General features: G+C 44.3%; 2 protein-coding genes across 2 annotated transcripts; both read right to left on the minus strand.

Moving 5' to 3' along the window:
- Positions 1 to 60: 60 nt before the first annotated feature.
- Positions 61 to 7,922, minus strand: hyal2a (hyaluronidase 2a). The gene is made up of 6 exons (XM_078794950.1): positions 7,559 to 7,922; positions 6,712 to 6,828; positions 4,749 to 4,832; positions 3,398 to 4,349; positions 2,075 to 2,164; positions 61 to 1,219 (listed from the first exon to the last, which is right to left on the minus strand). The coding sequence occupies exons 4-6, from the start codon at positions 4,304 to 4,306 to the stop codon at positions 830 to 832; spliced, it is 1,389 nt and encodes a 462-aa protein (XP_078651076.1). The 5' UTR covers positions 4,307 to 4,349; positions 4,749 to 4,832; positions 6,712 to 6,828; positions 7,559 to 7,922; the 3' UTR covers positions 61 to 829.
- Positions 7,923 to 10,334: 2,412 nt separating this feature from the next.
- tusc2a (tumor suppressor 2, mitochondrial calcium regulator a) lies at positions 10,335 to 11,807 on the minus strand. Its single transcript, XM_058065947.2, has 3 exons — positions 11,628 to 11,807; positions 10,642 to 10,762; positions 10,335 to 10,552 (listed from the first exon to the last, which is right to left on the minus strand). The coding sequence occupies exons 1-3, from the start codon at positions 11,774 to 11,776 to the stop codon at positions 10,487 to 10,489; spliced, it is 336 nt and encodes a 111-aa protein (XP_057921930.1). The 5' UTR covers positions 11,777 to 11,807; the 3' UTR covers positions 10,335 to 10,486.
- Positions 11,808 to 12,123: the final 316 nt, after the last annotated feature.

Here is a 12,123-nt window from a genome sequence, read left to right on the forward strand (position 1 = left end):
ATGGAAAACTGTATTATCAAATTGACTTGTATACTTTAATAAGTCTGTTAAAAAAACACTAAACTGTTATAACCCATTATGTGGTTTCCACGTAAGTAGAAGTAGAAAATAGTTCTTGGTTTAACAATAACCTGCAATTACTTGAGGAGGGGGGAGAAGTTAGAAGCAAACTTGACAAAGCTGATCTTTTTCCCTATTGGCCTTCAATGCGGACTACAAAGGCTTCATAACAGTATGGCAGTTCTGTGTTAAGTAACTCAATCATGATTATTATTATTACTCAATCATGATTATTGAAAATGGCATTTTAACAAGACAGGACAGAGATAGGAAGTAATGTATTTATAAAGTGACAGTAAATCTGGCAGCCAAAACAGTAGCTGAAACAGGCAATTTCTTTTCAGAAAAAATGGAGCAACACAGAACCATTTTAAGGAGTAGTAAAGTAGTAGTCATGATTTAGGCACAGAAAAAATACATTCAAATAAATACTGCCACGGCTTTCATAAAATCTATTTTCCAATTTTCTGATCATTGTGGGAAACAAATATCAGGCACGTCTTATGAATCGTTCTTCTCGCTTGGCAACCGACATCCATGCACTCATTCGTCACATTTCCCTCAATAAACATCCTGGCTGTGAGAAACGGGGAATCTGACACCTTGGGGAGACCAGGAAACGGAGCAAAAATGTAAACACGATCATTCCAGCAGGCCCTCGTTAGGTGAAAAAGTTACAAAAATAACCTTTTAACCCACTTGCAGTGTTGCAAATTCACTTTGTGTTTTTTTTTTTTACAGCATTCGAAACACACCTGACCTCGGGAGTCTACAGCAAAGGCAGCACAACGATAAAAAGGAGCAGCAGTGTCGACACGGACACCCGATAGGCCGCCCCACTGTGGTACCGAGTGTCCGGCTTCTCGCAGCGCTCCCCCTCGAAACCGCTGTAACATTGGCATCGGAAACTGCCGCCGAAATCCGTGGTGTGCGCTTGGTCGGGCTGGACCGTGACCTTCAGCTTGCCGCCGGCGCTGGCCTGGACGCTGTGGGTGAGGGGGTTCAGGTGTAAGTAAACATCGGTGTCTGGGTCGCGGCGCAGACAGCGCCCGTGAGAAGTGCACAAGCTCTGGCTGCATAACTCTGCTGCCGTGGAGACGTTGAGGAGGTATTGGCCCAGAGGACCCCGAAGATAAGCATCCAGCTCGGAGCAGGTGGTCTAAAAGGAGAAAAGACAAGAGTTATCGCTTGTAGACGGGAGGATTTATGGATGGCCATGGAATTACATTATTCTATGCTTCTGGGGGGATTTTTGGCACACTTATTCCAAGATTTTATTTTGAAATGTCGGGCCATTAGAATGAATGAAAAAATGAAAATGTAAAAAATATATATTTATATTAAAACTTTTTGAATATTAACTCCAAATTTTTCCCATAGAAAGAAATCTGGAGTTCTTCTGAGGAAAAACATATTTTAAAAATATATATATTTTTAACAGGCTGCACAGTGGTAGAGTGGTTAGCGCGCAGACCTCACAGCTATGACACCCGAGTTCAATTTCACCCTCGGCCATCTCTGTGTGGAGTTTGCATGTTCTCCCCGTGCATGCGTGGGTTTTCTCCGGGTACTCCGGTTGCCTCCCACATTCCAAAAACATGCTAGGTTAATTAGCTCCTAATTGTCCATAGGTATGAATGTGAGTGTGAATGGTTGTTTGTCTATATGTGCCCTGTGATTGGCTGGCCACCAGTCCGGGGTGAACCCCGCCTCTGCGACCCTCGTGAGGATAAGCGGTAGAAAATGAATGATATATTTTTAACTAGCATATTAAAAAAATCATATTTACCATTATGTAACTAAGTGTAACATCAAGAGCGTAAACAGTGTAACTTGAATGTTCGAGGCCCCGAGGGTTACAGTAGCACAACAACCACCACAGACATGTTCCTCCATGTGACCTGGAGCTGCTAGCTTGGAAGCGTGGCCCCGAACTAATAAGAAAAGCTGACACACGGCCCACGTGACAAGATCGCATGACGACGCCACATGACACGCTTGGTCGCAGGCTCACTTTGTTGCTGGCGTAGGCCGCGTCTCCCCACAGGATGATGCCTGCTGCTCCCAAAGCCACGCTCTCGCCGATGGTGGACACCAGGTCTGTCTGGAAAAGATGATGTCATCAGGAATTATACTGGTAGCCTTAATGAGCACAAATAAAGTTCTGTAACGTAAATGTGCTGACGGAACCCGCCGGTCCGCCTGGGTCGAATCCAGGGTCCCCAGAATGAGAGTGGAGAGCGCTAGCCATCAAGCTAAGGTGTGTGGGGAGCAGGGTACCCGTTAAACTCACCCCCCCATACCTCACTCTCATTCAGGTAACGGTTCCAAATGTGACCTGCCAGAATAAGACTCGAGAGTGCTACCCTTCAAGATAAAAGCCCAGGCTTTTGGCTCTTGTTCTCCCTGATGAAAGGGAGTATCGGGGGGGTTAAACAGATGTCAGCTGGTGCAGCTGTGCAAACGTACGTTGGTAAACCTCGCTCGCCAACAACTTGAAAGTCAAACTGGACACCCGAGTTGACAGCTAGGGCTTTTAGCGTGAAGGCTAGCGCTCTGCAGGGAGCAGACCTTATGGGTTACACTGGGACCAGTTTCAGCCCAATTGATATAGAAGGTAGTCATGCATTTATTTAGCTCCACTTAACCAATGAATCGGATTTTATTTCATTTAAATCCCTTTATGAATGTTCTGCACTCCTGTTTCCATGCCAGTGATTTTGGACGCTTTTGCTTTGATTGCTTCATGACACGATGAATCCATCATTCATTCATTCATTCATTCAGTGAATGAATGGCTGGTGGCCAGCCAATCACAGGGCACATATAGACAAACAACCATTCACACTCACATTCATACCTATGGACAATTTGGAGTCGCTAATTAATTTAGCATGTTTTTGGAATGTGGGAGGAAACCGGAGTACCCGGAGAAAACCCACGCATGCACGGGGAGAACATGCAAACTCCACACAGAAATGGCTGAGGGTGGGATTGAACTGGGGTCTCTCAGCTGTGAGGCCTGTGCGCTAACCACTCTACCACCGTACAGCCCTGAATCCATCATATTGATTCTAATAATCAGAGACTCCAGGTGACCTTCAGTGACAGCTCATGTTTGTTCTTCTCTGTTAAGGAAGTCGTCAAAAGGGTGTTAGCGGGTTTTTAGAAGGGACCACCACCCATCCGTCCAGTGTGCTATCGACACAGGAAAGGACTGTGCTCGCTGATAACCCCACTGCGCTGCCACCGATCACACGGGAACACAGATTGAACTGGGGGGGGGGGCATGTGAGCCAGACATGTGACATTTGAGGACTGGTCACAGTGAGCTCACCTCCGTCAGCTGTTCCAGGGAGTTGATGTACGTGGGCCGCGTGTACACAAAGACGGGCCGAGCCAGGCCGTCGCCCGACGACGCCAAGCGCATCCCTTCCTTGACTCGGTTCCTGACAAACTGGCGCCCGGAGGCGGAGGAGCGCAGCACGGTGCCCATGTAGATGGACGGGAAGAGCGCCGTGCTCTCGTTCCACAGCCACTTGAGCTTCTCGTTGCGCGCCACTTCCACGTCGGGGCAGCGCCCCGTGTAGTACTCCAGCGTGAGCCTGTAGTCGTGATTGTAGCAGTCCGGGAACAGGTAGAACCCCCACAGCTGTTGGGGTCTCAGGTTTTTGGCCCGTCTCAGCGTCTCCAGCATGAACTTCTTGGCCGACATCTCGAACTCCTGCTGGGCCACTTTGGAGACCTGCTCGGCCGGCCAGGTGGGGTTCTTCTGGCGCACCAGCTCGCGGGAATGTCTCCGGTAAATGTCCTTGGCGTCCCAGTTGCGTATCCACAGGGGGCGCCACTCTTCCCAGTCGATAACCGCCAGGCCTTTGGCGTCCGGCTCTCGTATGTACTTCTTCACCCCCAGCGGCATCTTTTCCAGGTGTTGCGTAAGACTGGACACCTGCGGAAGACCCCCGTTCACAGGGGTCCCGTCTGGCTCAAAGTAGGGGTACAAACCCATGCGCTCCTTGTAGAAGACGGTCAGGTTCTGTTTGACAAAGCCCTCGGTGGGAGAGGCCACGATCTCAAACTGGTCCACCTGAAGGGCGATGCCATGGCGAGGGAAACAGTCCTCCGTAGGGGCGTTCCACGCTAGCAGCAGAGGCTTCTGGGAGTACAGCGGCCATCTTGTGGCCTTCGGTTCGACAGCGGCGAGTCCATCCCACAGCAGGACAATCAGCAGCAGAGTCCAGTGCATGTCTCCTGATGGCTCCTGACACAATAGACCGGCACTCTCTGATCTGGAATCAGCACACAACACAGTCACTTTTCTACCCGGCACTCACACAAACCGGAACCGTTGCATGCAGTGGTTGTGGTGGAAAACTGGGAAAAAAATTGTTTATGCTACAAACCAAATAACCCAAATTAAACTCTAACAGGAACAAAATGGAAGATCCTTGCAAAGCAAAATAATTTGGAGGTGGAAAAAGTGGAAGCTCCACTGACCCCCACCTTTGCAAACTACAAACACAATAATAAACATGTTGTTATATGACAGCGTCAATTAAATATTTGCACAATCCGGTTTGATGCAGATCCTGTATCAAACTCATCCCTGTAATGTTTTCACTGACAAAAATAACTTCAGTTGAATTCATAATGAATAAAAAAAAAGTCAATTCTGCGGGTGATCGTACCTTTCCTGTCAGTCCGGGGAAGCATTCCCACCAGCCTGCCGTCAATCAAGCCGCCGTTTGTGTTTTGTCAAAGCACGAACATTGCTGGAGGTTTAAAAAAAGAAGTAATAAAGTCGTAGACGTACTTGATCACATTGTCTCCCGGCGGACTGAGAACGGGAGCAGCTGCCCCCCTGCGAGGTTGGAACACGCCAACCCGACTTGGGACGTTCCATTAGAGAAAGGGGGAAGTGGAGATAGAGATCTTGTAGCTATCATCTTCTAAAGAAAAAATGTTATGACTTTCAAGTACTTATATACACAGTTTTACTCCGTCAACTTACACATTGTGCTATCTCTGTGAGCATTGCAGCTTTGCGCGTGGCTACTTATCCTTAAGCTAGTCTTCTGACCCCCCCCACCGAGAATCGGCAGATGAGCTCGTCCACCGAGTGAGTTCCAGTCTATGTGAAGCAGATGCAGTCATCACCAGCAACGTCAAGATTCTTTCAAGGTCACAGCCACTGTCGCTTTACTAAAAATACAGTCATCTAATCAGGCAAATTATTGTCCAATAGAATCATTCAAAGTGGGTCTGACGTCACATTTCAATTGATACCTCTTCTGAATGAACACTTGTTAGAGGTAGTGGTGGACTTTCACTTCAACGGAAAATGAATGACTATTCGATTAAATAGTGCTCTTATTAACCATACAGGCAAACATTTGAGCAGAATTTCAACATTTTTGACTGCCTTACAAGTGTAAAAATAAGTCAACCGGTGGAATAGTCATATATTAAAACTGGAATTGTTGTGGATGAAAAGTGTGAAGCAGGGCCGTTGACAGCTTTGGCTGGGCCCGGGACAAAATAATCTAAGTGGGCCCCCTCGCCTCCTCAGGACAAGTTACCCATTTGCCCCCCCCCCCCCCAAATCGCCCAAACAACAGCCCTATTGTGAAGGACACACTTTGTATACACTATTGTAGGGACCCTGAGATGCATTTCAAACTAAATACCCAATATTCATTAACACACTGGTGGTGGTAAACTACATCCGTATCAACAGCTGCCATGGGGTAGTCTGACCACCACCAAACATTCATTTCATACACCAGTGTGGGCAGCACCGTAGATACAAGGAAGTGAGGATCGAACCGCCAACCTTCTGGACGACCTGTTCTACCTCCTCAGTGAGCCACTGCCGCCCATATTTAGAAACTTCATGCATTGAAAATACCCTCATGTTCTCCTCCTGGCGGTTCTCCGGCCTCTTAACATAAGGAGCGTACATTTGAAAGGTTGTGATTGCTACTGTGTCGTACCGTTCCTCTACAATCACTTGGCCGTCTACAATTAGTGGCAGAAGAAGCATCCGGAGGCCGCACTTTTTTCCCGTATGAGGCCACTGTTTATGTGTAAAGATAGTTTCCATCAAGCCACCAACAAATTAAATACACACTGTTGTCTTATCAGTGGAGCAGCAGAGCCAATCAGTGGTCCTGCTCGACGGGCGTGTCATCATATCTAACCTTCCTACACCGCTGTTTTATTACCGTATAATCTTCACTTTTAATTGGATACTTTTCTAAGGTTATGTTTAGGCGGGTGGTTATTGTCTTTTTTTGGCAGGCAGCGGGCATCTGCTGTGCACATGTCCTCGATGCCCGAGGCTTGTGTTGACAAGCGAGGGCCGCCTAACACAGCAGATAAGAAAGTGTCAAAGTGGGTTTTACAGCATGAGGAATGAATGCCATGAAGTAACAATGGCGGCAAAATGACCTCTATCTCTTTGTGTTGTGTAAAGGACAAGACAATGAGGCGTTATCACTTGTTAGAGATGTCAACCTATAAAAGTTTTACGGGGGTTTGTGAGGAGAAACGACTAATCGGACAGGACTTTTTAGCGCCGCGTGACAGCGGCGAGGTGGAAGTGAGACGTTTTTCCGCTGTTTGTTTTCCAAAAATCCTTTGCTGACTCACCTTGTGGTGTCACGAGGGAAGCGTGCGCTCCAGGAAAACTATCCCTATGAATGGATACCGGGAACAAAGGAACGGTCTGCTTCCCCCCCCAGGGGGTCTCCTTTGCCCTCTTTCTTCCTGAACATGACATCAACACAAGTCAGTGGCAGGCAGGAAGTCAAAACAATGGCAGGGAAAACTGGGAGGGCGGGCGGCCACCTTCACTTTGACTGCTTAAAGAATTCATTATCAACATTCGACATCAAAAGACACGCCTCAGTTCAGATGACAGAAAACTGCAAAATCCATGCCGCACTGAATGCATCAACCAGAACAATAGGGAACTGCGGTCTACTGTCTTTACTTCTCTAAGTATCGTTTATACAAGAGGAGACTGGGGGCAGCAACAAAATGGAGCGCTGCAGCAAAGTAGAGACTGTGGTGCTCGGAAATTGAAATATCGATACTTCCGATATCTTGCTCGAAAATCGATTCTCAAATCAAAATATAATTTTTTTTTGATTCAGGGCCAATATGCGATAATTATGACATCATAAATCCGATAACATAAAAAATTGCTCAATGACAGATTTTTTTTTTTAAACGAGGCGAGATTACCCGGGCTATTTGAGGGTGAGCAAATCAAGCACTCCTTTTTTTCTTGTCGTAACTTCCACTGTGAGCTCACTTGTAAACAAACAGTCATTTTTTCAGACATTTGGTGTACTGGTAGCGCAGAATATTCCGCAAGAATAACATTCGAGCACACAAACAACCTTATCATCCAAGTCTCCTTTCCCGGAGACGCCAGATGGACCCCCCCCCCATACTCCAGTTCACAGAGGGTACAAAATATGCTTTATCTCACCTGATTATCGATTCCAGTGATGGAACTCCGTGTTTAAAGACTTTGGTCTTTGGACTGACCCTGAGTTTACTTCCAAACTGCATACATTTTCTAAGAGAGTGTATACGCATAAGAGTTGTGGAAGTGGTACAGCAGTGTGTTGTGAATTACTGTGCGTATTATGTATGTTTCTATTTTCCATATCTGTGTCGGGACCCTGCCGTTGAAATGCTGCATCTCCGGGGTTATCTGAAATAAAAAGACATTTTAACTTAATTTAACCACTTTCTCTTAACTTAACTTAACTTAATGGCACACGGTCACGGCTGCTCCCCTCAAATACGCCAAATCACTGCCAGTTTCACCTGGAACAGAAATATCCACGTTGAAATCAAACAAGAAAGTTGATGAACAATGACATGGAGGGCGAATCTGAAGCCTGACAATGAAAACAACATAACAACAATATTCCATTTTTGTGTTTAATTTTTCAGTGTTTTGGCAGCCTTTTTTGCAATGGTAAAGAGTATTTTCAATGACTAAACTAAATTTCTATAACTTAATCCACCCCGCTCCTCCAAAAGCCAAACCCTTCCAGCTGCTGTCGCCTAAGTTAGCCTCTGCAACGTCATTTAAAGTAGTCACATGGCCTTCACAACGCTGACTTTTTTCCTTCTAATTCAGTGGTGACACTTTCACTGAGCAGCCATACGTGTGACAAAGCCGGGTGGCCCCCAGAGAAAAGAGTTTCGTCTTCCCGTCTCCGCAGTACCACAGATGAAAAAGCAGCAACCAGAGAGGAAGCACATGAAAGTCGGTGACCTCTGGCCCAAAAAAAAAAAAAAAACACAACAGACCACATTCCACACAATTACAGGCAGCATGCAAAAAAAAAGGCCTGGAAAAGAACAGCAGGCCGCTTATTGTGGACATTTGTCAGCTGAAATATGTTTACATTGCCATTGAGCTTTGGTAGGCTGCCAAGCGGCAACAGTGGCCTTAAATTGTCATGATTATAGTCCAAGACTATAATTAGTGAGCAGCACAATAACCGAGGATTAAGAGAGGAAGCAACAGCATCCTCTGTGGAGGAGAACGTTCGTAACTTTGGATTTTTGCTGCCATCTACAGGCAGTGTTAGTAAGTAACATTTTACTAAGACAATACAACCTTTCATTACAGTTGAATGTCAAGATTATACAGACTCTGACCGGTGATGCATTTATGGGTGCACAAAAGGATTTTGTACTGGATAGGCTCCAGCACCCCCGCGACTCTTGTGAGAATAAGCGGTAGAAAATGAATGAATCTAGGATGGGAGTGATGTATTGGTAGTATTCTGGCGGGAATTCGAATAGTCCACTCTTGAGGAGATAAAGGCATGACCAAGTTTCTCTGAGAAGTGGACGCAGTCTGGAGATGTTCCTTACATGATAGAATGAGGTCTAGACTGTGGTGGACACGCTGATGAAGGTCAACTGGGAGTGGATCTGGTGAGGAGTCCCTCGGTTTTGTTGCCGTCATCCATGCCTTTATCGCCTCAAGTCATGTGGTGAGATGGGTCAGCGCTACGGACGGCTTTGGGGCAGTTTCCATGTCATCGGTATGGCAGTGGAAGCGCAACCCATGCTTTCTGGTAGCATCCATGTACTGAACAGTACAGGGCAGAGGACCAACCCTTGTGGAACACCACACATGACAGCCTTCCCAGCAAAACATATTCCGTCCTGCCAGAAGAATATTGACAATAAGCTCTTATTCTAAATCAAAACACCTGAACAAAACCTGTGCGGATTCGACATGTTCGACTCGGTAAACCATTTATTCAAGTATTTCCAACTAGATCATGTGTCATTATGTACAGTACATCATGTTCACTAGTGCAGGTCTGAGCATACGTGACCGACATACACAATACTGTCATATTATGTACAATGTATCCTGGAACGAGACGCCACATTCATTCAACCACAAAGTTGCTACCTTTGTACATCCCCGCTAACTTTTTACAGCCTTTCTGTACAAGTACGAGTATTAGGGCCACACTACTTACAAAAATCGCCCCAGCTGTTATAAGAATAAAGATGCAATATTACATGGAAAATTGAGTAATTTTATGAAAATAATATAAATATTACCAGAATAAAGTAGTAAATTACAAGAAAAAAATAATAATTTATTAGCTCTAACTTGTTTTGATATTACAGAAATAAAGTTGTAATATTACATTTAAAAATAAGTCATATTTCTATGTAGAAATATTACAAAAATAAAAGTATTAAATTCCAAAAGAAAAATAGCGTATTAAAATAACACTGTGATATTAAGAGCATAAAGTTGTCATGACAAAACTAAGATTTTTTTTATAAGAACATAATATGAGCAGGATGTAATATTAAAAGACAAATGTTGTAATTTTATGTGAATATATTTGATGAAAATTAACATGTTTTTTTTGGACAGTAAAGTAGTAGCATGTGAATAAAAAATAAAATTCTTATGAGCAAAGCTATATTACGAGAATAAAGATTAAAATAAAAACGTTGTTATTTTACGGTTTGGCTGTTGAGGATTTCTGAAGTTACATTTTAGTAACACAAATGAATACCCATGACGTTCTCGCAGTATTACTTTTTATTTCTTATTCCCATAATAATAATAATAATTCCCATAATATGACCACTTTTCCTGTACCACTACCACATATTTGACCATTTATTTTCCTGTCAGTGTGGCCCTAAATGTCCTATGTATTGTCAACCACCGGCTAACACAGCATCTCAAACAGCCTGCCGTATGTGTGTGTGATATTATTAGAATATTTGACATTGTGTTTCTGCAGACCCCACAGTTAAACTCAATGTCCCAAATAAACACGACTCAGGTCTGACCTCTTCAGTCCAGTAGGAGTACTTCATACGAGATTTTCCATGAGTTAAATAAAAAGCTTCACATCTCACAAAGGATGATGGGGAAGTCCACATGAATGCAGGGATGGTCCAGCTTCACAATACCCTGGAAGAAACACAAAAGCAAACAAGAATATTATATAAGTGACGTTCAAAGACGTTGATAAGAAACACCGTTCTTTGGCTTTGGCTCACCTGTGGAATCAGATTCTTTTGGATCCTCTTCAATTTGGACTTTTTCCTGCCGTTTTTGGTCACCACGGTCTCTTCGTAGAATTCGTGGGCGAGGTCGCCATCCTCGTCGTAGTACAGTGAGCTGCCGACGCGACGTGAAATTGAAAAAAATGAGGCATCACAGTAATATAATATGCTACCTTTTTGTCAAGAATAAAGTCCAGTTGTCCCTCGGTTGCGGTTCCATTATTGCTCAGTGCTGTATCGTGTTTTTCTCAGAAATTAATCAATAAATGATTGCTGTTTTTGTGGCCTATTGTTTGTCAAAACTTATTGAAATACAAGTGATATATAGTATTCTGGTCACTAGGTGACGGTAATGATACAAAACATTGATGAGACATTACCTTAACACTTCAAGAGAGTTCAAGAACCGCCAAACAAAGTTCAAAATCTCAATGCTTGACGAAATAATATTATGAGTGAAGCATAAAGAAATGAGCATGTAAAAAAATGGTGGGCTTTCTGACATCCAATTACTCACCCACCAAGCACAACCTGGCCCTGTCTTAACTGAAGGACTTGTTCCATCCCCCACTCTTTCCTGTACAATCCGCTCCCTTGATGCAAACCTCCTGACTGTCCCTCGGACCAAGCACCCAACCTGGGGGGGGGGGGGACACAGCCTTCTCTGTTGCCACCCGATCCCTTTGGAACTCACTTCTGCTGACTGACTGTACCACTTTCTTAAAAACACACGGGACGGTTTAGTTACTATTTGTATTTGTTGGTGTTTACCTTGTAAAGTGTCTTTTGAGTTGTTGAAAAGCATTCTATATGTAAAATGCGTTATTACACTGAACATATTACCTGTATTATCATGTTTTTATAAATTATTACTAACTTAATAATGATAATAACAGCTCTGGCCAAACATATGTTGATATGATGGGCAACAAAACGTGTCTAGGACAGAAAAAAACGTGTTGTTGTATGGTTGCAATTACCTCCTCCTGGTAAAAACAAAAGGTGTGGCGTTCCTGGAACATTTGAGACGGGCCAGGGACTGTTCGTTACCATCACTGGCAGAGTCGCCTGCAGCTCCACTGCCTGAGAAAGGCCACACACCTTTGGCTTTGGATCCACTTCCTCCCATCCTCAGATGTAAGGCATTCTTACTGCTCAGGTGAAGCTCTCATCTAGGCCAGCCTCTTCATTTCTTAGCTACACAGGGACCTGAATATAGGAGACATTAACATATTAGTCATCAGTGTTGTATTACATTGTGAAATAACACTACAGTTCATGTTGATGTTAACTTATAGGAAAAACAAACTGTCTTTACAGACTAAACAGAACGATCATAAAAGCTGCTCTTATTTGGAGCCATGCTAGCTTCATACGCTAGCACTCATAGATGCTAAGCATCATATGACTGACATCATTAATAATGCTTGGCAACACTACATCGCTTCAGAAACGTCACCACATGGTCTTACTTAA

The sequence above is a fragment of the Doryrhamphus excisus genome, linkage group LG11 (assembly GCF_037039965.1).
Source record: "Doryrhamphus excisus strain RoL-2023G ecotype Guam linkage group LG11, RoL_Dexc_Guam_v1.1, whole genome shotgun sequence".
Lineage (NCBI taxonomy): Eukaryota > Metazoa > Chordata > Actinopteri > Syngnathiformes > Syngnathidae > Doryrhamphus > Doryrhamphus excisus.

What these genes read in the sequence shown, in the direction of transcription:
- tusc2a (XM_058065947.2), bottom strand. Translation starts at nt 11,776, where the DNA reads ATGGGAGGAAGTGGATCCAAAGCCAAAGGTGTGTGGCCTTTCTCAGGC. An exon ending in TTTGTTTTTACCAGGAGGAG is followed by an intron (nt 10,763 to 11,627) that starts GTAATTGCAACC and finishes TCGCGTCGGCAG; the next exon opens with CTCACTGTACTACGACGAGG. An exon ending in AAAAGAATCTGATTCCACAG is followed by an intron (nt 10,553 to 10,641) that starts GTGAGCCAAAGC and finishes TGTTTCTTCCAG; the next exon opens with GGTATTGTGAAGCTGGACCA.
- hyal2a (XM_078794950.1), bottom strand. Translation starts at nt 4,306, where the DNA reads ATGCACTGGACTCTGCTGCTGATTGTCCTGCTGTGGGATGGACTCGCC. An exon ending in CCCTGGAACAGCTGACGGAG is followed by an intron (nt 2,165 to 3,397) that starts GTGAGCTCACTG and finishes CATCTTTTCCAG; the next exon opens with ACAGACCTGGTGTCCACCAT. An exon ending in CGGCCTACGCCAGCAACAAA is followed by an intron (nt 1,220 to 2,074) that starts GTGAGCCTGCGA and finishes TTCTCCTTTTAG; the next exon opens with ACCACCTGCTCCGAGCTGGA.